The sequence below is a fragment of the Arvicola amphibius genome, chromosome 8 (assembly GCF_903992535.2).
Source record: "Arvicola amphibius chromosome 8, mArvAmp1.2, whole genome shotgun sequence".
NCBI classification, from domain to species: domain Eukaryota; kingdom Metazoa; phylum Chordata; class Mammalia; order Rodentia; family Cricetidae; genus Arvicola; species Arvicola amphibius.
In genome coordinates, this window is record NC_052054.1 from 63,618,310 (window position 1) to 63,643,025 (window position 24,716).

Genomic DNA, 24,716 nt, shown 5'->3' on the forward strand with positions numbered 1-24,716 from the left:
TTCAAGAGGATGATGGGCATCGAAGATCCTCATGGAGTTTATTAGCCAATTAGGCAAGAAATTGCTCTTGCCTGGACTGCTTGATAGTATGCTATATGAACTGGATATGCAGGACCCACAGAAAAATGACTGCTGAACTTGCCTAAAGGTGAGATGATCCTTCAGGGTTTCTACTTCATGAAAGAGTCTGCCAGACACTTTGCAGGACACAGAAAAAAGTGGCTGACAAACTGCCAATATAGGCAGAAATGTCTTTAAAATTTCCTGCTTCATGGAAAAGTCTGCTGGATACTATGGTCCTGAAGGCTGAAGATGGATGCCCCAATGTTACAGAAGAACTTTGGTGACTACCCAGGCAGCGAGATGTCTCTGTTAATTCTAGAGTTTTGGAAGTTGTTTACAATACACTTCTTATTAACTTGGGTAATATTATATCCTTCTGGGGTCTTTGATGGAGTTGAAGAATAGATCATTATAATTACAGTTTTCCTTCATCATGATAAAAGATAAAGCAGATATAAATATTGTAACTGTAATTCTTGCTTGATACCTGTTTTGTTATATGTAATTTTACTATGTTAAGGTTAAAACCTTCCTTTTTATTTAGACAGAAAATGGGAGGTGATGTGGGATTCCCCTCTATGCTGTGAATATGTTTTATTACCATTGGTTAACAAAGAAGCTGCTTTGGGCCTGTGGCAGGCAGAATAGAGTAAGGCAGGAATTCCATGCAGAGATAGAGAAGAAAAGAAGGTGGAGTCAAGGAGACGCTATGTTGCTGCCAAAGGAGACAGGCTCCAGAACTTTACTGGTAGGCCACTACCTCATGGTAAAACATAAAATAATAGAAATGGGTTAATTTAAGATATGAGTTAGTTGATAAGAAGCATGAGCTAATAAACCAAGCAGTGTTTGAATTAATATAGTTTGTGAGTGATTATTTTGGGTCTGAGTGGCCTGTAATGAATGAGCACTCTCCGCCTCAAGAAATTACTTGAGTGTTTACTGTTGTGAAATCCTCATGTCTTGTACAGTAGGAATTACATGTCTTGTAATTCCATGCTAGAGACCTCAAAAACTATTTAATTTGTCAAAGTTTTTACCTAGTATAAACACGTGTGAAAATTCATCTTGAAGGGAAAATAAACAAAAAACCTTCTTTAATAAAGCTTATCTTTTATTCTCCTTCAAAATAGTCATTCTGGAGTCAAACCCTACAAACAGCAAGAGCATGAGAAACAGTAGAGACATGGCCTGTGTGTATGACACATGTCCATGCTCATGCACAGCTCAAAAATCCCAAAAAAATGTTCATGAAAGCAATTTTTCAGTACTCAAGAAAGTTGGAAAGTTATTCAATACATAAAACTAAAAAATAAAAAAAGAAAGTTACTCCAACTGAAAAGCACAGTAATTCATATAGAAACACACAGACACAATAGCCATTAGACAAACAAGCATATTACAAAGAAGAAAACCAAATGAGTGAGTGAACATGTTCTGTTTTTGAATGGACAAGGGTATTTCTATTTGAATAAATATAATATTCTTCCTGACATTTTGGCAATAATAGTACTGGAATTTGCTGAAATGTAAACACAGTGGTTTGTTTAAACTGGAATCTATGCATGCTGTCTTGCTTACAGATGGTTTTATGATAATGTGTATCAGTTGTTGCTTATCAGGGCTGATGAACCTGAGACAGGTGTCAAGGAAGTTAGATGTTAGATACTGATCACAAACTATCTGTGAACCCAAGTCAAATGGACAGACAGATTCCTGAGGGCAAGTTAAGAGGGTCCCTGGCTCAAAGCTCTTTTTCCCGCAGATCAAGGCCCCTCTTCTTGATGACCTTTATGGTAACTACAGTAGTTCTGGTGCTGGGGAGAATTTTGTCATTGTGTGCCTATGAAAACCCCTCCATTTTTGCCCACTTTGCCCTGCTGCTCACTAATGGTTCACTAGTTAAAACAGCCTTTGCCACCCAAGCAGAATCCCTTTGGATTCTCCCTGTCTTGGAATCCCTTTGGTTTCAGGAGTTATTCTTGCTCTTTATTTGTAACACATGGTGGTTGAAGTGATTGAGTCCCAGAGTTCAGTTTTCTTTGTGTGGGGGCAAGATTCTGATAGCAGCTTACAGGTACATTCCTTGGTACTTGCTGCCTGTAACTCCTGGAAATGTGACTGTGTGTTTTTGTTCCATGGAGAATTAGTAGCCTAAGCAAACTTCATTACTATAACACAAATGGAGATGAACTTTATTTTGCAGGAGGAGAATACAGGTAAGTATCCTGGGCAATAGGAAGAGAAAAGGGCTAGCCTAACATTTAGCCAAAGCAGGGGCTTCTTAAAAACATATTGTAGAGATCCCTAAAAAATTTAGCTAATCCATGGAATTAGTGATGTTCTCAATGAAATGTATGTGGAAAAATAAAGATATCAGAGGAAAATAAAATCTAATCATAGAGAATGTATAGTCGTGTTGAACAGTGTGCACCATACACCAAGAAATTCACGCATTTGCCTTCTTTGAAAATGGTGAACAGCTATAAGTTTCCATCTTAGTAAAGTAACACCCTCCCATTGTAATCTACATTTTTTTGTAAAACTGCCTATAATTTTGAAATGTTCTACAACCCTGTGTTGGGTAATTTTTTTAATAAATAAAACATCTGTGTTTAATAGTTTTTACATTGAAATTTACTGAGTAAATGTAATCTAGCCTTCTGCTTGAAGTTCTAACACCTTAGTTTAACGAATGAGGAATGCTGGGTAATTTGCAAGGCTTGATAAAGCCCTGGAGACACATTAAAAATCTTTCCATATCATGTAAGCCATATATGATTTTGCATAATCTTGTCCAAGTTTTTATTTCATGTCTGAGGCTTCAAGATGAATTTAACAGAAATTACTTGGCAGTGAAATTAGAATCCTAATTCACAGTTATGGATATCTTACTTACAAACAATAAGGTTTTTTTCAGGTAGTACTTTTCTTTCTATCTAATCCTGGCCAACTCCACCAGAACACAGAGGCTTTTCCTTTACAGTTAAACACGTCTGAGTATTTTAAAGTTGAATCTATTGTTTGAGAATTTCATATTTTTGTGCCATACATTTTGATAGGCTCACTCCGGTTCCTTCCCAACTCTCCCCCACAATCATACTATTCCTTCACATCCTCATGTTCTCTTCTTTCTTTTTTTTTGTTTTTTTGTTTTTGTTGTTCATTTTTCCTCAAGGTAGGGATTTCCTGTGTAACAGCCCAAGCCGTCCTGAAACTAGCTCTAGATTAGGCTAGCCTTGAACTCCCAGAGATCCGACTGCCTCTGTCTCCCAAGTGCTGGGATTAAAGGCCTGTGCCACCACCACCAGGCTCTTTTTTTTTTCTTCATTGGCTAAGTCCACTTAGTGCCAACTGTATGTACATGGGTGTTAAAACCAATCTGCCCACATTTAATTTCCAATTGTTTAAAATGCCTCCAACCCCAAGAGGTAGGATAAGATTTTTAAACAACAACAACAACAAAAAAAAACTGCTTTAACAGGATACAAGGACTTGGATGGACCAGTTGAAGTTCATGGGCTATGTCCATAGTTAAACTTTGTGTTGATAAAACAAATCAAACTCACACCCTAGACCAAAACATTCTGTAGGCAAACCACTCCCTGGGTGGAATCCAATGGTATCTCCTTAAGGGAACTAGAACCTTAGTTGGATCCTTAGACTTTTGTTTGAAGTAGAAAAGTATCTCTTCTCTATTCCTGAAATACAAGGGCTGGATATTAACCACACCTGTGATCAATAACCTTGAGATAGCAGAACTCTCTGACCTAAGTCTGGAAGGGACTTTTGAGGCAGAAACAATCTTGAAGAAATAGAAGTTAAATTCCAACCCTCTGACCTTTTGTCAAGCTGGGCCAGTGCAGCCTGGATGCCGAGTCCGATTAATGAATGCTGGCGTCATTAATAATTAATAATGCTGACGTCAGGATTAATGAATCACACACTCTAGATGTTGCAGAATCAGAAGTCCTTTGTTGTACATCACCATGGGGGTTTTATACCTAACCCAGACAGGTGGGTCAACAGGATGGAGACCTCATCGCAGGATCCTTGGGTTAGGGCCAAGCAATGCATACTCAGGAAGCAGGGTTATAAAACAACTCTGAGAGTACGGAACTTGTTTCTCAGAAGCCCAGAACAACAAGGGCAAGAAAGGTCACCAACAGGGGAGGTCAGTAGGAAGGCCAGGACTCCATTAAGTCCCAACAGGCCTCCACACTGAAATGACCTAAATAAAACCAATTATATACTTTCGAGATATTTTGCAAAAACCCTGTTACTTTCTGTTTTAGATGAAAAGAGACACTTAAATGTCTTAAATCTTCATCATCCATCATGAGGGTTATTTTTTTTTTCATTTTAAGATGGGACATTTTCTTTTGAAATATCTCTTTAATTTGTTTTGTTTTGATACAGAGCCTTACTATGTAACCTTGGCTGACCTGTAACCCTTTCTGTAGATCAAGCGGCCTGTATCTCACAGAAATCCACCCGCCTTTTCCATCTGAGTGCTGGGGTTAAAGACATATATCCACCAGATCAGCTTATCATTTTTGTTTCTTCCTAGAATCTTTTTTTTTGGTGGGGGGGAGTAGGGTTTGATTTTTTGAGGTTTCTCTGTTTCATGGTTTGGACTTTGAGTTCCTGGAACCACGTCTACATCACTATTCTGATTTCTGGTTGCTAAAAATATAATATCTAAGTCCTTTTACGTTGTTGTTGTATATTAAGGGCTTTTAATGCTCCCTGAGGCTCAGACTGCGCCAAGTAAAGGCTACTGTTCTACAGAGTCTCTGGAATCTCTGGAGTTACCATATGCATATCATCCTTTAAATCTTTTCATCATATATTTTCAGGTGGTAAATTAGCCCTGTTAACCATCCGTTTCCAGTGATACTCCCGAGGGAAGGTTCAGAAAATTGGATTGACTTTATCACAAGTATCGGCCACTTTCCTCCCAGATATTTCTCTGGTGCTTCTTAGCATATGGCAGGCCCATGTAAGCCTGAACCATGTAAGCCCATCCTAAACTTGCAGGGAGGGACTGAGTGTCCCAGAGTTAGAGTGCTTTGAGGGCCACAATGAACTTCTACAACGACATACTAACTTGCTGCAGCCGGCTTATTAGACCTTAGTTCAAAGCTGAGCCCAAGTATAGTTAAACAGCTTTCCATACCCGTTGTTTCCATGTCCTCCCCCCCCCCCCCCACACACACCCCATCTTAGACATCCACCTGTCTGTCTCTTCCTCCCTAGTGCTGGAATTAAAGGCCTGTGATACCAGTTCTGGCAAGAGTGACCTATATATTTTGATTGTCTATGTTAAGCTTGCTGAACCGAGCCAGCTAACCTGCCTGCAGAGAAGAAATTTTCCCTAAGCGGCAGAATTTCCCACAGGTCATTGCTAGTACAGAGTGAGAGGAGAAACCCGGTTTCACAGCCAAACCCGGAAGGTCGCCGATTTCAGGGGCGTCGCCCAGTGACCGGTAGACACCTGCAGAGCGGGGCCCGCTTGGGAAACCGGGCGGAAAGAGGAAGTAAGTGGGTGGGGATGGGCGAATGTGAGCAAACTGCATAGAGGGCGGGACCAGAGTAGGCACGGAGCCCCGAAGACGGCTGGCACGGCAAACTCGCCATTCCCTAAGGAAGGCAGACCTGAGTGCGAAGGACCTGGCTGGGTGTTCTGGGACCAGAAAACTCCCCGGAGCCGCAAGTCGCCGCGGGGCGGCCTGGGAAAGTCAGCAGTCAGCAGCGCGGTGGCGGGAACCGCAGCCCGGCGGCCCTGGAACCTCCCAGGTCAGAGGAGCTGCGGGGCTGGGACCCAGGGAGACAGGGACCTGAGGTGCGAGCTGTTTGCTGCTGATTTAGGAAGCTGGCTCACAAAAATTTGCCCTCGGTAAATTTTATATCGTGTGAACCGGACTAATCCTGATTTTTTTTTTGTTTTAAGATTTTCAAAATAGTCTCTTAATCTCGCAAGATTGAATTTATATGTTGATGTTCTAACAGTGTTCTTTTATTACTTCCGAAAAAACAAAGCTCTTAAATTATCCACGCTTTTCAACTGACGTGTTCTATCACTTCCCTATTTAAGAGAGTGGCATTTAGAGCTTGTCAACCTAAAAAGCTTGTTAAATAGTAATCACATAAGGATCAACTGTAGATTTGTTTGAATCACAAATATATTTTAGCAAACTGTAGGATATTTCCATTAATTTTCCACCTGAAATGTATATATTCTGTGGTTTAAATACAGTGCTCAATATTTTGTGTGTGCGCGCGCGTGTTTTGTTTTGTTTTATTTTGTTTTGTTTTTTGAGATAGGGTTTCTCTGTGACTTTGGTGCTTGTTCTGTAGACCAGGTTGGCCTTGAACTCCGCCTGTTTTGTGCTACGATTAAAGGCGTGCACCACCACCGCCCCCACAATAGTTTGTATTGTTATGTGAAGGTCTTAGTGTTGCATCTTATAGTCCAGAAAGACACCTTATGCATGTTAAGAGTGAGACTATCAGGCCAGAGTATGTTCACAGTTATAGAACAGCAGGCACCTTAGTAGAAAGAACTTTTGAATAATTGTGACCCCTCACCTACATCAGAAAAGAGTCTCTGACTTTATTGTCTCATTCGTTCAAGAATAACACATGGACATGTGGCTAACTCTTGCTTTAGGGGGTCGAAACAGGGTTTCTCTGTGTAACAGTCCTGGATGTCCTGGAACTCTAGACCATACTGGCCTCAAACTCGGAGATCCACCTGCCTCTGCCTCCTGAATGCTAGGATTAAAGGTGTGCGCCCCCGCCACCCCACTCAAACTATTGCTTTTTATTTCAGGGTTTGCTATATTCAGTCATGTTGCTGTGGACTTCTCCCAAGAGAAGGGGGAAAGCCTAGACCCTGCTTAGAGGGCTTTGTACAGAGACTGGATGTTGGAGAATTGAAATAGAATAAGGTAGAAAAGACAATTTATTAGATACTGAATGGCTGATTTACATAAAGCACTGATTTTTACAGCTAATTTCCAATCATGACTTCATCTTGCTACTTGGAACAGAATAACCTGGAGAAATTGCTGAAACAATAAATTGTTGCCCTTAGCAACCTTATCACACGCATTTAAACATGCTTTAACATGCATTTGAAAAGCATCTAAGCCTTTATGCTTCTGCAAAGTCCTGTTTACTTTTCTCCTGGCCCCACCTTGTGCTTGTAGATTATAAAATACAACCAGAAATGGAAACTCGCAGAGGTACCCCAGCTTCAGTCCACCTGTGACATCTCTTCTTTTTCACTCCCAATGGTTTAAGATTGCTTATTCCAGAGAGATTTCTGCAACAGAATTACAACAGTTTGAGTACTGTGGGAGAGAATAATTTTCTTGTACTATTCTTTCTCAAACTGCTGCATGTGAGTGAGCCTTGCGTGGATAAACCTCACAACTCATAGTGAAAAACTCTCAGAGCAAGAAAGACCATTTTTGTGAGGTTTTCTCTGTTCTTCATGTTTTTTCATGTGCAGAAGTGTTAGGTTTCTATCGTTTCTGTTCCATGAGAGTCAGTAGTGTATAATATTGTCACCTTAATCATGAAGTTTTATTTCCACTCTTGAGGTTTTGTTTTTTTATACTTACTCATGTGTTGACTCGCGTGCCTGGTGCCTATAGATGCCAGAATAGGGGTCAGTTTCCTGGAATTGGAATTGCAGATGTTTGTGAGCCATTATGTGGGTACTGGGACTTGATTCTTGGCCCTCTAGAGGAGCAGCAGCCAGTACTCTTAACCACTGAGCCGTCTTTCCAGTCCTATGCTTCAGTTTTGCCTGTGATTGGAAGTGGGGCTCAAGTTATGGAAACTGAAAATGCTCTCTAGACATTTTTAGTGTTCTGAGCCTGTGTGACAGTTGTGGAATCACTTGTAGAATCCTCTGTTTAGTTTTCTCTTTATCTACTGAGCAGAGTACTGTATTAGAATCCCTGATGCTTTTTGAACAATCTCTTTCTCATGTGCAGGGCTAAATGATTGCCAAGAGCTCTCACCTGTGCAGCGGAACAAAGAGAACAAAAAGAAAGGTCGATGAAGAGAGAGGAAACAGTAGCAAAGGATCCAGGTATATTGGGTTGATTGAGGCAAGGGTTGGTCAGGGGCTCAAGTGATAGTGGAAACCGGACATGAAATCTGTTTTGTCACATTCTGTTTCATTAGAAATGATTCTGGAGAATTCCACTGAGAATAATCTCAGGATTATCTTGTTGAAGGTGTTACATATTATAAAATTAGGAAAATTGATACCTCTTCATTTTTCTGTGCTCTCAGAATTTTGCAGCTTTTTGTAGTTCCTTCAAAATCTTTTAGGGTTATTTCTCCACTTCCTAGAACAACACTAGCAGGATTTTTTGTTGTTTTTGTTTTTTGAGACATGTTTTCTAGAGCTTTGGAGCCTGTCTTGGAACTCCATTTGTAAATCACGCTCTCCTTGGTTGGCAGGGATCGAAGGCACGCACCACTCACTACTGCTCAGTCTGCCCACAGGATTTTGATAAGAATTGCTTAGAATCTCTCTACAGTATACATTATACAGTATACAGTTCCATATACATTGTCCCATTGACACCTTCTGTCTTCAGGGCAACACTCAAAGGTTGTATTGCTATAATTTTTACAGATTTTCAAATCGCCTCTGGGTTTGATCTTCCTTTGAAGATTCTTTGAAATGTTTGTGGCTTCCCTCAATTTAGTAACACTTTTGGATTACCTTATTTCTACAAAAATGCCATGAAGATTTTGATAGGAATTCCTTGGAAACTTTAGGGAAGGCAAACCTCCTTTCATGTTTGAATAAGAACATGCCAGCTGTCAATTTCACATCATGTATTCCTTCCGATTCCCATCTGCTTCTCATATTTGCTTTTTCACTTCATCAGAGAAGAGAGTGTCTTTCTTTTCCTCTCTCTCACTCCATACAGTTTCTCTGTGTAGCCTTGAACTCAGAGATCCCTCTGCCTCTGTTTACTGAGTACTGGGATTAAAGGTGTACACTACCACTGTCTGGTGTCTTCTAAGATTTGAATGCAGTAGGGCATGCTCCTTGAAGTTTGAAAAGATTGAGAGACCTCTGTTGTAGTGTGGATGGCTGTCTCAAAGGGTGTAATCTTTTCCTGCAATGTTGCTGCTCTTCTTTCTACACTAATATTCCCTCAGATGTCATTATCTGACACTGAATGTTGGGTGGATGCTGAAGTTGTCTGCTTTCTTCTTACCATTCTGCCAGTCATGGCTTCTTGTGTTTGGAAATTATCGGGTAAAATGCACTCATATTGACCACAACCTTTCTAGTGAATGGAACAGATAATATCAATATTCTTTGTATTTTGATTGATTTGACTTTTTCTGTGACCTACAATAATTATGCCTAACCTTCTTCTTGACTGTTATGCACATTCATAGAATTTTTTGGTTTTTCTTTTTCAAGACCAGGGTTTCTCTGTAGCTTTGGAGCCTGTCCTGGAACTAGCTTTTGTAAACCAGGCTGGCCTCAAACTCACAGAGATTCGTCTCTCTTGCCTCCCATGTTCTGGGATTAAAGGCGTGCAAAACCACCTTCCAGCTTGAAGTTGCTCAGTTGTTAACAATCATCAGGGCTACCCATCCTGAATCCAGATGTGGTTACGTAGTCTTTTTGCCATTAACAGCGTGATCCACTCCACCTGACCAATGGTCAAGATATTCAGATAGACTTCTGTCTCCTTCTTTTGAAATAGCATGTTTGACCTTGGGAGGGGCTGCCTTTAGGGTACTTGGTCTAGGTGGGTTCACTGCCTAAACAACAGAATGCTAATGACTTGATATCTCACAGTACTGAAGCAAGTAACTGTTCTAGTTGCCCTTTGTATTTTTTAAAGCGGTCTTTTTGTCTTCTTCCCTCTGGTATGGGGTATAAGAGTGTGTAAAATTAACTGCTGCTGATTTCAGTATTCACTGACACTCCCTCCCGGTACCATTCAATGGTTTCTGTTTTATTATTTTCACACATGTCTTTTTATTCTTTACTAATAGTTCTAAATCCCCACACTCCTACCCTGGCAAGAGGTGTTTTTTTTTTTTTTTTTTTTTTTTTTTTTTGGTTTTTCGAGACAGGGTTTCTCTGCAGCTTTTTTAGAGCCTGGCCTAGAACTAGCTCTTGTAGACCAGGCTGGCCTCGAACTCACAGAGATCCGCCTGCCTCTGCCTCCCGAGTGCTGGGATTAAAGGCGTGCACCACCACCGCCTGGCCCTGGCAAGAGGTGTTTTTGTTGAGACTGGTTCCCAACAGAGATCTACTTGTCTCTGCCTCCTAGTGCTGGGATTAAAGGCATGTGCCACTACTATTGGGCTCATGGAATGGTTTTAAAAATTTCCTTCACTTCAACACAATGCCCATCAAAATCCCAGCAACATTTTTCAAAGACCTTGAAAGAACGGTACTCAACTTCATATGGAAAAGCAAAAAAACCCAGGATAGCCAAAACAATCCTGTACAGTAAAGGAACTTTTGGAGGCATCACAATCCCTGACTTCAAACTTTATTACAGAGCTACAGTACTGAAAACAGCCTGGTATTGGCATAAGGACAGGAGGACCAGTGGAACAAATAGAAGACCCGGATATCAATCCACACATCTTCGAACACCTGATCCTTGATAAAGAAGCAAAAAATATCAAATGGAAAAAAGAAAGCATATTTAACAAGTGGTGCTGGCATAACTGGATATCAACATATAGAAGAATCAAAATAGATCCATATCTATCACCATGCACAAAACTCAAGTCCAAATAGATCAAAGACTTCAACATAAAGCCAGCCACACTGAACCTCTTAGAAGAGAAAGTGGGAAGTACACTTGAATACACTGGCACAGGGAACCACTTCCTAAATAGAACCCCAGCAGCACAGACACTGAGATAAACAATTAATAAATGGGACCTCCAGAAACTGAAAATCTTCTATAAAGCAAAGGACACGGTCAACAAGACAAAACGACAGCCTACAGAATGGGAAAAGATCTTTACTAACCCTACATCAGACAGAGGTCTGATCTCCAAAATATACAAAGAACTCAAGAAATTGGTCACCAAAAGATCACATAATCCAATAAAAAAATGGAGTACAGACCTGAACAGAGAACTCTCAACAGAGGAATTTAAAATGGCTGAAAGACACTTAAGAAAATGTTCAGGAAGCCTCTCTTAAACGAGAAGCGCTTGCCTCTAGCAAACAGAGCCTACCCAAGAAAGTGCTGCTATCATTAAGTTATGCTTAACTCCATTCTTTTGTGTCTGCAGTTAATTCCCAAGCGCTCTCAGGTTTTAAGTGAATTTAGCTCTTCTCATTGGCACCATTCTGTTGACTGAGTTTTTGGTCCTGCCCGGTTCCCACAGTTGTTAAATCCCAAAGAAATCGCACAGAGGTCTACATTAGCTGTAAACTGATTGGCCCGTTTGCTCAGGCTTCTTATTAACTAATTCTTATAACTTACATTAGCCCATAATTCTTGTCTGAGTTAGTCACGTGGCTCGGTACCTTTTTCGGCAAGGCAGTCACATCTTGCTTTTTCTGAGGCTGGGGCACAACTCAATTTTGTGTATTTCAATATTCAAGCATTTATCTAAGAGTTCCTCATGTTGTCAATAGGGAGGTTTTTGTGTTTTGGGGTTTTTGTTTGTTTGTTTTTTGCTTCGTTTTGCTTTGTAAGGGGATTTTTTTTTTTTTTTTTGAGACAAGGTTTCTCTGTGTAACAGCTCTGACTGTCCTGGAACTTGTGTTTTGGACCAGGCTAGCCTAGAACTCACAGAGACACACCTGCCTCTGCCTCCCAAATGCTAGGATTAAAGTCGTGTGCCACCATGCCCAGCTATCAAGTAGGGAGTTTTATCTCTGTGGTCACATCATTGTTGAAAAGAGTGGTTCAGTGTCTTTATTTCCTATCTGTATTTCTTTTGCTTCTTTGTCTTTTCCAAATTTCTCTTGCTAGCTACCATAGTTCCACATTCAACAAAACTGAAGAATGGTGCCCCTTCATCTTGTTACAGTGTTTCAGCTAATAATGCTCATTTTTCTCTCTGTGCTATACCGTTGACCTAGGTGTGACACACATGCCCTTTACTGTATTAAGCCATGTTTTATTTCTTTGTACTTCCTTTAGGCATTCTTTCATGAGATTTTGTTGAACAAGGAATTCTTTCATGAGTTTTTGTTGAACTCAAATGTGTCAGTGACATTTCTGTTTCTACTGACACTTTGTTCTTAGATTTTTCTTCCCTATAATTTTGTTGGTGGTATTATAGGTGGTTGTATTTTGGTACTATTTTTTTTCTTCTTATTGCAGTGCTTTGCTGGTTTACTATGTTGTGCCTAGCTTGCTTATTTATTTGTTTGTTTTGTTTTTTGAGACAGTATTTCTTTGTGTAGCTTTGCAGCCTGTCCTGGAACTTGTTCTTCAAACTCAGTGCCTGGTTTATTCATTCTTGGCTTTCCTATATTCATCTTTTCCTCACCTGTATTTCATCTCATGAGTCCTCTTGGATAATTTCTCTCTGTCTTTTTCTTTTTTCTGACTGCTTCAAACTTGCGATGTGTCTTTTTTTTTTAGTTCTTAGTGTATGTATATGGGTGTTTTGCTTGCATGTATGTCAGTGCACCTTGTACAAGCCTGGTGTCTGCAGAGGCTCAGAGGCATCATATCTCCTGGAGTTACAGTTATAGTCTGCCATGGGATTTGAACCTGAATCCTTTGGAAGAGCGGTTAATGCTCTTAAATGTTGAGCTTTCTCCTCCCCTAACTGCCCCTCCCCATCCTTTCTTCTCTCATTCTTGTGTACATAGTCTGCTCTACTTATTCTCTTCAGTGTGTTTGGGTGAAATGGCCTATTAATTCACTACTATCTTCAAATGCACTTACCTCTCTGGCAACTGATTTTGTGCCCAGTGTTGGGACTAAAGACTATCAAGAGGAGTCGGGCAGTGGTGGCGCACACCTTTAATCCCTACACTCGGGAGGCAGAGGTGGGAGGATCTCTGTGAGTTCGAGGCCAGCCTGGTCTACAAGAGCTAGTTCTTAGGGCAGGCAACAAAGCAACACAGAGAAACCCTGTCCAAAGACTGTCAAGAAACCAGATCTAATGCAAGACAAAGAGCCTTTTTTATTACTCCTCATGCTGGGGCCAACCATCCTACAAAAAGGCAAGATGGCTCTGATCACCCCCGCCCCAGAAGGATGTGGGGGCTTCTTTAAGCCTTACTGAGGGGAGTGTCTAAGGAAGTTGGGTCATTTTAGATATGATTGGCTTAAGCAAGTAGTAATCATAAGTTCGTTCTAATTGGCTGGGGCTAGTCAGAAGCTGGTCAGGGCTACAGTTTTCCATTTTTTAGGCAGGCCTGGATAAGTCCCAGTCCGTGTCCTTGAGCTGCTGTGGAAGCTGGTTAGGCCTGGCCTGGCCTAGTACTGCCTGTACCAGGTGTCCTCCTTGCTGTTGGGGGTGTTGGAGATTGATTGTCCTTTATTTGTGACTTTTCCTCAGAAGTTGCTTGTTCAGTCTCAGGAAGCTGAGATTGAGTCCTGATCTCTGAGAGAAGGCTGAACAGCCTGTTATGACATGGGCTCTGTCCTTTCATTAGAGACATGTTGTCTGGTTGCAATAATATGGTTAATGGATGGTTAATGGTTGTTTTCTATCATGGCTTTAAAAACATTGTTTCATAGTCTCCTAACTGTAGGAATATTGATAAGACATCTGGTATTATTCTGTTTGGATCTTTTTATGTGGTATATGAGTTTGTTCCTAACAGCTTTTAATATAAATTTTAGATTTATCTTTTTGACACACCCATGAATAAAAGTGCAAGAAGAGGAGAAATGGCTTGTTCTTCAATAAATACATCCCAGGTCAGTGTCCTTCCCACTTCTCATCTGTAGAATTTGTACAGGAAAATGGATTGAAGACCCATTTCTGTAATTCTGGAAATGTTTTCCATTGTGACTGATGATCAGAGAAATATGCTGATAGCCGATTGCTACAGAGGATTACTGCATATCTTTATCAGTGAAGAGAGCAATGTTCCACAGGGGCTCCGTTGGAGGAATCTATCAGCTATCCCTAAAGCAGTTTTATGAAAGTGCACATTGACATGCCCGCAGCATCCCCTAGCATCACTGAGCATTTAGGAAGAGGTAGTCTTAGACAACATCACACTGTCTCTGAGCCTCATGCTATCTAGAGTGCAGAGCACTGCAGTTCTATGTATCATCTTGACCTAAAGCAGCGGGTCTCAACCCGTGGGTCATGACCCATTTCGCAAGTCTGTAACTGTATTAAAGGGTCACAGTGTTAGGGAGGTTGAGAACCATTGGCCTAAAGTGATGCAAGATCTTGTCAGTAAATTCAGATTGTAGTTTCATTGCCTCTCTCCTTCTCTGTCTCTCGACAGAGTGTCACTGTGTATCCCTGGCTGTCCTTTATTATTATTAGTTTTTATAATTTATTTATTTATTATGTATACAATGTTCTGCCTGAAGACCAGAAGAGGGCACCAGATCTATTACAGATGGTTGTGATCCACACCATATGGCTGCTCTGCTGGGAGTTGAACTCAGGACCTCTGGAAGAGCAACTGCTCTTAACCGATGAGCCATCTCTTTAGCCCCCAGTCCTGATTTTTATATGTACTTCATAGTTGCCAAAAATATTCTCATAAAACAACCTCATTATATGGTGCATATTTGGAGTGTCGGTGATTTGGATTGTTGCTTCTCCCTTCTTACTGTGAGAAAACCAGAACTTTCTGACAGACTTACTTATTTATGTTATTTATTTATTATTTTGAGACAGAGTCTCACTTTGCAACCTTGGTCTGGAACTCACTATATAAACCTGGAATGCAAAGAGATCTGCCTACTTCTACCTCCTAAGTGCTGGGATTTAAGGTGTGTTCCACCACACCTGGCATTTAAAATCTTTTGACATTAAATTAATCCATAGATTCTGACTCCCAAGTTTTGCCTCTTTGCTATACAAAATTTGGAGCTGCAGTATTGGTCCTAGATCCTTAACTCAACAGAGCTTATTAGAATACAGTCCAATAAGACCTAACTGCAGAAAAGATTGATCCAGTGTCACTATTTTAGTGAGGTCTACCATTGTGGCATTTAGAAGCATAATTTTGTTTATCACAAATTTTCTGTCTCAGATGCATACACTGTGATTCTGTGTGAAACATACCCAACCTGATAAAAAGTATATTTCTCTGTCTGGACTTTGAATTTATATCTTATATGCCCTAAAAGTATATTGTTTCTGGGAATATCTCCTCTTTAACCAGTTAGACAATGCATTTTTGAGTGTAATCACTCAAGAAAGCATCTTACTGAATAACTGTGCTCCCTCATTTACAGCAGAAAAATAGCCCAGTTTCCCTTGTGTTCTTTATATCCAGGAAGGAACTCTACTCATGGTAAATTTATGTTCATTTCAGGGTCTGTTGACATTCCGGGATGTGACTGTGGACATCTCCCAGGAGGAGTGGGAATGCCTGGACTCTGCTCAGAGGATTTTGTACATGGATGTCATGTTGGAGAATTACAGCAACCTGATCTCTGTGGGTGAGGATATTTTTCTCACATAATTTGTAACTGATCCTTGGTATATGCCTACTTTGTAGATGTGGAGACTCTCTGGGTAGCTGTCTTAGAAACTATAGGAACCTAGGGAGATAATGTTAATTAATGCTTCCTCCTGGTATTTGATGTTTTCCCTTTTGGAGGCATTATGAAGCTTTCCTTTTAAGTCAACATTATCTTCAGACACCCAGTAGCAGGTGTTTTCACCCACGTCCTAAAGTATTATTTCAATCATTGCATTTGATTCATCCAGAAACTGATTATAATCCTATCCACATCCTAACATTCCATTTCCATTGTTGGATTTGATGCACTCCAAGACTGATAATATTCCCACCAAATCCTGAAGTTCCATTTCCATCATTGCATTTGACTCAGTCTTAACAGGAAGCAGTCTGCAAATTGAAAATGCTCCCTAAATATTTCTTAGGCTTTGTTTATCTTTTTTATGCATGGGTGTACATAATGGTCTGCATTACATGAATGTTGAGGGTGCCTGACTAAGCTATCAGGAGGCAGCCAAGGCCCTGAATCTGAAGCTAGAGAGGGGCATGAGCTACCGCAGGTGCTGGGAAACAAACTGGGTCCTTTTGACCATTGAGTCATCTATTTAGAAATTCCTGTAAATGTTTTTAAGATTCTTACATGATATAACAGTTGGTAAATTATTCCTAGAGTCTTCTATTATGTCATCTCTTTAGATGTACGTTCTATAGAATCCAGCAAAATCATGTGCCACTTTCTAATATACAGGAATTATTGTGTGCAAGACAGACCTGGTCCCATATCTGGAGCAAATCCAAGTGCCCTGGAATGTGAAGAGAGAGGAGATGGTGGCCAACCCAGGTAGGGGTGAGTGAATGAACAGGACAGGAGTGAGGGGCTCAAGTGAAAGAGGAAGGTAAAACAGGAAAGGGTTTTGCTGTGTTCTGTCTCACAAGAGGTAATTCTTCGATAACTTTACTTAGTGCAGTGCTCTATGTAAATGTAAATGCCAGAAGACATTGTTCTCACTGCACATGTATTATCTCGAAAGCACTACTAGAATGCCAGTGCAATTTTATTTGTCTATAAGGGAGAAGGCTTCTGTCTCAGTAACCATTCATAGTCTTCAGTTACCTGTCTTCAGGCCAATAGGAAGTGATTTTCTTTTTCTTTCTTTCTTTTTTTTCTTTTTCTTTTTCTTTTCTTTTTCTTTCTTTTTTTTTTTCGAGACAGGGTTTCTCTGTGTAGCTTTAGAGCCTGTCCTGGAACAAGCTCTTGTAGACCAGGCTGGCCTTGAACTCTCAGAGATCTGCCTGTTCTGAGTGCTGGGATTAAAGGTGGCACATTATCATTCCTTTTTATGATTGTTCTATTACCAAGGCAGGATTCATCCTGCTGCTTGTAACATTAAGTTTGAGTAGACTGAGGAGTCCTGCTGTGTGGGTGATTCTCAGTAGGGCTGCTGGGGATGATCCGTGTCTCATGTTGTTCATGTGCTTCTTTCCAGGCCTAACATTCTGTCTGAGAGCATCATCTATTGTTACATGTTGGATATTGAAATGTTCTATAATCAATTGGGCAGTGGTGACACATGTCTTTAATACCAGCTTTGGAGCCTGTCCTGGAACTAGCTATTGTAGACCAGGCTAGCCTCAAACTCACAGAGATCCACCTGCCTGTGCCTCCCGAGTGCCACCACTCGGGATTAAAGGGATTAAAGGCGTGTGCCACCACTGCCTGGCTGCTATTGACCATTTATCTCTTTATTAGGACCATTGGGTGTTTTAGACAGGCACAGTAATACAGCTTCACAAAGTTAAACAAATGTAGTGTAAAAAGAAAAATAATATTACCTCGCAATTTAGCAAAAGTATTTTTTTTTTTCCAGGATGGAAAAATGGCTCAATAGTTAAGAGCACTGGTTGTTCTTCCAGAAGACCTGGGTTCAATTCCCAGCACATACATGACAACTCACAACTGTCTGTGACTCCAGTTCTAGGGGACCCAACACCCCTGTATAGACACACATGCAGGCAAACCATCAATGCACATAAAGTAAAAATAAATCACTAAGTTTAAAAACAAGAAGTATTTTTTACATCCATTACTTTTGATGATTTTAATGTGTCTTTAGGGAAAAAAAAAGTCTCACCAGGCGGTGGTGGCACACATCTTTAATCCCAGCACTTGGGAGGCAGAGGCAGGTAGATTTCTATGAGTTTGAAGACAGCCTGATCTACAGAGTGAGTTTCAGGACAGCCAGGACTGTTTCACAGAGGAACCCTTTCTCAAAAAAAGGAAACAAAACAAGAAAAAAAGTCTCTATAAAGATTTTGTTGTTGTTGTTGTTGATTTTTTAATTATTTATTTACTATGCATACAGTATTCTTTGTGCATTTATGCCTGCAGTCCAGAAGAGGGCGCCAGATCTCATTACATCATGTGGTGGCTGGGAATTGAACTTAGAACCTTTGGAGGAGCAGGCAGTGCTATTAACCGCTGAGCCATCTCCCCAGCCTGTTGTTATTTATTTTTGAGACAGGATCTCTCAATGTATCTCTGACTGTTCTGGGACTTGTCATGTAGATCGGGCTGGTTTGGAATTCACAGAGATCTGCCTGCCTTTGTCTAATAACTTCTGAGATTAAAGACATGTTTTGCGATACCCAGCTTTGTCAAATTTATGAGAAAAATTTTAAACTTAAAAGACATTTGAATATTCTGAGTATGGATGTGTCACCAGTACTCTTATTAAGTGGAGATATTTTGAATTTTACAATATTTCGGGGGGGAGGGTTAGGCAGAGTAACATATTTCAAACGTAATCCACCAGAGCTCTGTTCCCAATGTTTCTTCAACTATTTGTCTTTTTTGTATACAAAATTTCAGGCAGGGATAAAAAGGCTGTTATCTGAAATGGAGATTGGAGTGAGGTTCTTCTAGGCATCCATACAGTGCCTTCCTGAGAGTCTGTTCTAAAGGAATGCATTTACTTATCTCAGAGAACTCAGATACTGAATCTGTTTCATCAAGCATCAAACCCTATTAGTCCTAATTGTGCTCATTTTCCAGAGAATCAGCGGATGTTGCATGAATCAGAGGAGGTCTTAGATCAAGACTCAAAGTTTACTATCGATGAGCATGTGGCAGTTCAACAGAAGTCATGTAAATGTAATGAGCCTGGCAAAATGCTTCATGAATCCTCCAAATGGACACTATGCAAAACAAATAATACTACAGAAAACTGTTACAAATACAGATGGATTCAAAACCACAGGGATGATTGTATTGAATCAATCAACTTCAGTAGCTATAAACACATACACACTGGAGAAGAACCTTGCAAATATAAAGATGTTGACAAATCCTTAAGTTCATTTTCAAACATAAGTCAGAGTCATGGAATGTACATAGGAAAGAAAAAGTATAAATATAACGAATATGATAAATATTTTGGTTTTACCCCAAAACTTGTACAGCTAAGAATCCATAATGGAGAAAAATCACACCAATTCAGGAAATGTGAAAAATCCTTGAAGACCTGCTCAAGCCTCAGTACACATCAGAGAGCTCTTACTGGAGAGAAACTATGGAAATGCACAGAGTGTGACAAGTCCTTTAAGTGTTTGTCCGATCTTAAAACTCATTACAGAATCCATCCTGGAGAGAAACCTTTCAAATGTAAGAAATGTGACAAATCTTTCACTTACTGCTCATCGCTTAGAGAACATCAGAACATCCATGAGGGCAAACTTTACAGATGTTGGGACTGTGGCAAATCCTTCACCCGGTGTTCATCTCTTAGAGCCCATGAGAAAATTCACACTGGAGAAAAACCTTTCAAATGTAAGGAATGTAATAAGTCCTTTTATATGCTGTCCCAACTTAGAAAACATGAGAGAACCCATACTGGAGAAAAACCTTACAAATGTAAGGAATGTGAGAAATCCTTTACGTACTGCTCTTCTCTTAGAGAACATCAGAACATGCATGCTGGAAAATTTTATAAATGTCAGAAATGTGACAAAACCTTTACCCGCTGCTCATCTCTTAGGGCACATGAGAAAATTCATACTGGAGAAAAACCTTACAAATGTAAGCAGTGTGGTAAGTCCTTTTATATATTGTCCCAACTTCGAAAACATGACAGAACCCACACTGGAGAGAAACCTTACAAATGTAAGGAATGTGGCAAATCCTTTACCCAGTGTTCAACCCTTAGGATACATCAGAAAATTCATGCTGGAGAGAAACCCTACAAATGTAAAGAGTGTGGTAAGTGCTTTTATAAGTTATCATACCTTAAAGTCCATTACAGAACCCATACTGGAGAGAAGCCCTACCAATGTAAAGAATGTGGTAAGGGCTTTTCTCAGTTGTCCTGTCTTAAAAGCCATGGCCGAATTCACACTGGAGAGAAACCTTACAAATGTAGTGAATGTGGCCGATCCTTTACACATCACTCAACCTGCAGGAGACATCAGAGTACTCATGCTGCAAAACTTTATCAGTGCGAGGAGTGTGACAAATCCTTTGCCAAACCTTCATCTCTCAGAACACATCAGAAAACCCATGCAGGAGAGAAACCTCATGATTGTAAAGAATGTGGTAAGGCCTTCTATCAACTGTCACACCTGAAAGTCCATTACCGAATCCACACTGGAGAGAAACCTTACAAATGTAATGAATGTGACAAATGCTTTACCAAATGTTCATCTCTCAGAACACATCAGAAAATCCATGCAGGAGAGAAACCTCATGGTTGTAAGGAATGTGGTAAGGCCTTCTATCATTTATCACACCTTAACATCCATTACAGAATCCACACAGGAGAGAAACCTTACAAGTGTAGTGACTGTGACAAATCCTTTACCACACTCGCAAACCTTAGAAGACATCAGAAGATTCACACTGGGGAGAAAGCTTTCCATAGTAAGTAATGTGGCATATACTTTTTCTAGATCTGTCTGTATGGACCACTGCAGTCTCTACATCAGAGAATCATTATGAACATGGGAAACTTGTGAAAGCCTTTAAGGAATTTTCAAAAAACATCAAGAGTTTATAGTGAAGAAAAAATCTAAGATCATAAGTTAGTGTATTACAAAGAAGAAAACTAAGCATACACAAAATTCTCATGTATTTCAGTGGAATATGATTTTTTGATTTAATAGGGAAATGTTCTTTGGAAACATTTTTGTATTGTAAGTATTGAAATTGGCCGACATAAGTACAGTACAGTTAGCTAGATTACACTGAAAAGCATCCTTATTAGCAAACGGAGAAGTAAAGTGTCAGGGAAGTTAGGTAGATAGGAACTAGCCACTAGTTTTTTTGTTGTTGTTGTTGTTGTTTTGTTTTTTTAAGACAGGGTTTCTTTGTGTGGCTTTGGAACCTGTCCTGGAACTCACTCTGCAGACCAGGCTAGCCTCAAACTCACAGGGATCCTCCTGCCTTTGCCTCCAAAGTGCTGGGATTCAAGGTGAGTGTCACCACTGCCCAGCTCTGGACAGATGACTTATGCCAATTTCAGATGCTCTGTGGGTCAGACACAGATACCTGCACAGTTCAAAGCCCTTTGTTTGATGACCTTTCAGTAACTATGCTAGTTCATGACAGTTCCAGTGCCAAGAATTTGGACATTTTTGTGCATATGAAGACAACTTTTTCGACTTCCTGTTCATGCTGAATCATTTTAAATTCTTCCACTGGCTGGTAGTGGTGCATACCTTTATCCCAGCACTTGGGAGGCAGAGGCAGGCAAATCTCTGAGTTCCAGGGCAGCCTGGTCTACAGAGTGAGTTCCAGGACAGCCAAGGCTACATACAGAGAGAAACCCTTGCCTCAAAAAACAAAACGCATACCTAAACACACCAGTTCTTCTTACTTGAACAGAATCCTGTCATGGAAATCCTCCCCTTCCAGAAGTTATTTTTTTTTTTTATTTGTAATAAATGTTGAAGTACTCAACTGTATTGTCTTAGGAATCGGTTTTTTTTCTCCATGGGTAGGGTTCTGGGGGGTCACAGAAACTTACAGGTGCCACCATTGCATCTTGCTGCCGCCTGCTGCTGCTGTTGTTGAAATTAGGTGCAGTAAAGAAACCAAAACGGCCTCTCTGTGGGTGAAAAGGGAAACGTTTATTCCAAATTGCCAAGGTGCTCTCACAGGAAAGCAAGAAGTGGTGACAGGTGAAAGATTTCCAGGAGGAATGGGGGAAAGTGGGCTTTTTGGTGGGATGGAACTAGTGAGCCTGAACTGAGGGAGCCTAGACAAGTCAGTAGACACCACAGTCATACGTTACTGGAAGAACCACTCATTCCTCTTGCCAGAGATAAGGAGAATGACTCCTCCCCCCCCTTTTTTTTAAGCAAGTAGGACCTTTCTTCAAACCCCTGAGGGAATAGAGACTTTTGTCTAATTGCCTGGCCCTGAAAAAGGAGTTTCTTTGGGGAAACAGACAGCAGGTACTCCCTGTTAGCAAGGTGTCATTAATATTAAAGTTGAGCCTGCCTGTGGTGGAAAATGCCTTTAATCCCAGCACTTGGTAGGCAAAGGCAAGTGGGTCTCTGATTTCAAGGCCAGCCTGCTCCACAGACCCAGTTCCAGGACAGCCAGAATTATGCAGAGAAACCCTGTCTCGAAAAACAAAAAGTGAAGTCGAGTAAGGTAGAAAAGACCTATCGTTAGATACTAATTTACTGATTTATTTAGTGGTTTACTTAGAACATTTTGTGTTCTGCTTATTACCAAACATGATTTCACCTTACTCCCGGGATCAGAAGGCAATTGAGGAAGGGGAAATGTGTGAAACACAATAGGGTTTTTTTTTTTTTTGGCCTTGGTTATGGCACAACAAAGGGTGACTCTTGTCAGCTGGAACATAGACATTTGGAAAACATAAGCTCCCAGCTAACTACTAAAGTGCCACTTGTTTGCTTCCTAGCCCCACCTTGGGTTTTAGAGTTTGAGAATACAAGCTGAAGTGTTTCAGGAATCAGCCTGGCTTCAGTCCACTGGTGAGTATATTTATTCTTCCATATCAGTGCTGTTGGAATACTCATGTGGGGGAGATTCCCTCAACATTACCATTTCTGCCAGGAATGATTAATGCCCCAGGAAACTTATACCAAATATGCAGAGCTTTCTTGAGTAGAAGTAGGAATACACTTCCCTATGAGGTGGGTATGGTGTGTTTACACCCCCCAAAGAAAACTTTGGTGTTTTTGTTTCTCTGTGTAGCCTTGGCTGCCCTAGAACTCTCTGTAGACCAGGCTGCCTTGAACTCAGAGATTTGCCCGCCTCTGCCTCTCAAATGCTGGGATTAAAGGCATGTACCACCACTGCTTGGCATGTCCAGTATATTTGCAAGAAACCATAAGATTCAGTCTCTCTTCTGAATTCTATGGGCAAGAGGCAACACTGCACTCATGCGCACATTCAGGCAAATACATCTCTGATGGTTTGAGAACGGTCCCCTTTTGCTAACAGATTGAATACTTGGTCACCAAGGCATAGCACCATTTAAAAGAATGAGGAGGTGTGGCCTTATTGAATGAAGTGCTTCACTGGGGGTGGACTTTGAGGTTTCAAAAAGGTCTTTCCAAGCCCAGAGTCTCTCACTCTTCCTGCTGCCTGCAGGTCTGGATGGAGAATTCTCAGCTTCTTCTCCAACTCCATGTCTGCCTGCCTGCCACCAGGCTTCCTGCCATGAAGATGAAGGAACTCTATGAAGCTGTAAGCCTGCCCCCAATTAAATGCTTTCTTTTATGAGAGTTGCCATGGTAAGGGTGTTTCTTCATGGCAATAGAATACTAGGAAAACATCCTTACACTGAAAATAAAAATTAAGTTACTTTTACTGAAAGATACTTTCTAGAAGTCATCCTTTATGATGCACTTACTATGTCTGGGAAAACAAGGTGACGTAAGGGCCTCACAATCAGCAAAGTTGAAGGGAATAAGATACGCATTTGAGGTCTAGATACAGGACTGTGGCATTATGAAGAGTATGTTGACATCAAACAGGATAGTGTCACATTTCAGATGGAAAAGTTATGAGGAGTAAAACTGTGCTTCCAAATTCTACAACTGTCAGCCGTGCTCAAATATGAACACCAAACCAATGATATGGGTTTCATCCAACTCTACTCTAAAATGCTCAGTTCAGATGCTCAGTCCTCAGTAACTGCTGCATCCTTGGCAGAACAAAGAGGTACATTGTAAGAGGCAAAATTGAAAGATGAGTTAAAGGTCAGAGTTTTGTTTTCTTAAACCCTAAGGAACTTAACATCAGTGCTACATAAGGCATTCCAAGCATCACTGCAAGGTTGTTGTTAGGTCTCAAACCTAGGATAAAAGGCTAACTGGGGTGCCTATTAATATACCAAAGCAGACACTGGCTGCCAGAATCCCTCAGATCCCTCAGTCCCTACCTGTTAGCAGGGTGTGGCTGGCATACCCCATCCCCAAACCTAAATTTCTCCAACCCAGGGTTGTCCCAATACATCCAGCTTGATTATGTTGGTTCTTTTTCATCCTTTTTACCCTTTACTCTCCTGGTCTCTTGGTCACCTGACTCTCCCTACCTCCATCCCCCTCATATTGGCTCAGTCACAGTCCACTCTGGACTCTCCCAGACATCTCTGCCTCTGAGTATGCTCTTCCATTTATCTATAATAAACCTCCTCCATGATACCTCACAGCAGTAATTCCCTTTTTGACTCCTTCTTTAAAAATTCACTTTTATTTCTTTTTTATAAAGTCATTTCATGAGACAACCATAAAGTAAAAAGAAAAATCAACATCAGACAGCATTAACATTATATATAAATTTTTATGAAACCACTATAGATGATTAACAATTTCAGAAATCCCATAAGCTGATTTTACAAACTAGTTAGAAAAAAATATGTGCAATGAAATGGTCTATGACAATGCAACCAGATGAAGTAGAAAGATTTTCTGTGATTGAAGTGAATGCATTAAATCAGATGAGACTTTATTGACTCTTCATTAA

The 24,716-nt window shown here is 40.5% G+C and overlaps 1 protein-coding gene across 6 annotated transcripts; it reads left to right on the plus strand.

Annotated features, from left to right (window-relative positions):
* The first annotated feature begins 5,652 nt into the window (after window positions 1-5,652).
* On the plus strand, window positions 5,653-23,477 carry LOC119820852 (zinc finger protein 93-like). 6 transcript variants are annotated; one of them, XM_042055525.1, is made up of 7 exons: window positions 5,653-5,862; window positions 8,073-8,170; window positions 13,905-13,982; window positions 15,569-15,695; window positions 16,467-16,559; window positions 22,645-22,717; window positions 23,340-23,477. In XM_042055525.1, exons 3-6 carry the CDS (start codon window positions 13,926-13,928, stop codon window positions 22,680-22,682), a joined length of 315 nt encoding a protein of 104 aa, XP_041911459.1. In that variant the 5' UTR covers window positions 5,653-5,862; window positions 8,073-8,170; window positions 13,905-13,925; the 3' UTR covers window positions 22,683-22,717; window positions 23,340-23,477. The 6 variants fall into 6 exon arrangements, with proteins under 6 accessions (XP_041911459.1, XP_038195441.1, XP_038195443.1 ...); XM_038339513.1 differs by lacking the exons at window positions 22,645-22,717; window positions 23,340-23,477 and adding exons at window positions 6,899-7,016; window positions 18,771-21,615; XM_038339515.1 differs by lacking the exons at window positions 22,645-22,717; window positions 23,340-23,477 and adding exons at window positions 18,771-19,805; window positions 19,921-20,487.
* The last annotated feature ends 1,239 nt before the right edge of the window (window positions 23,478-24,716 follow it).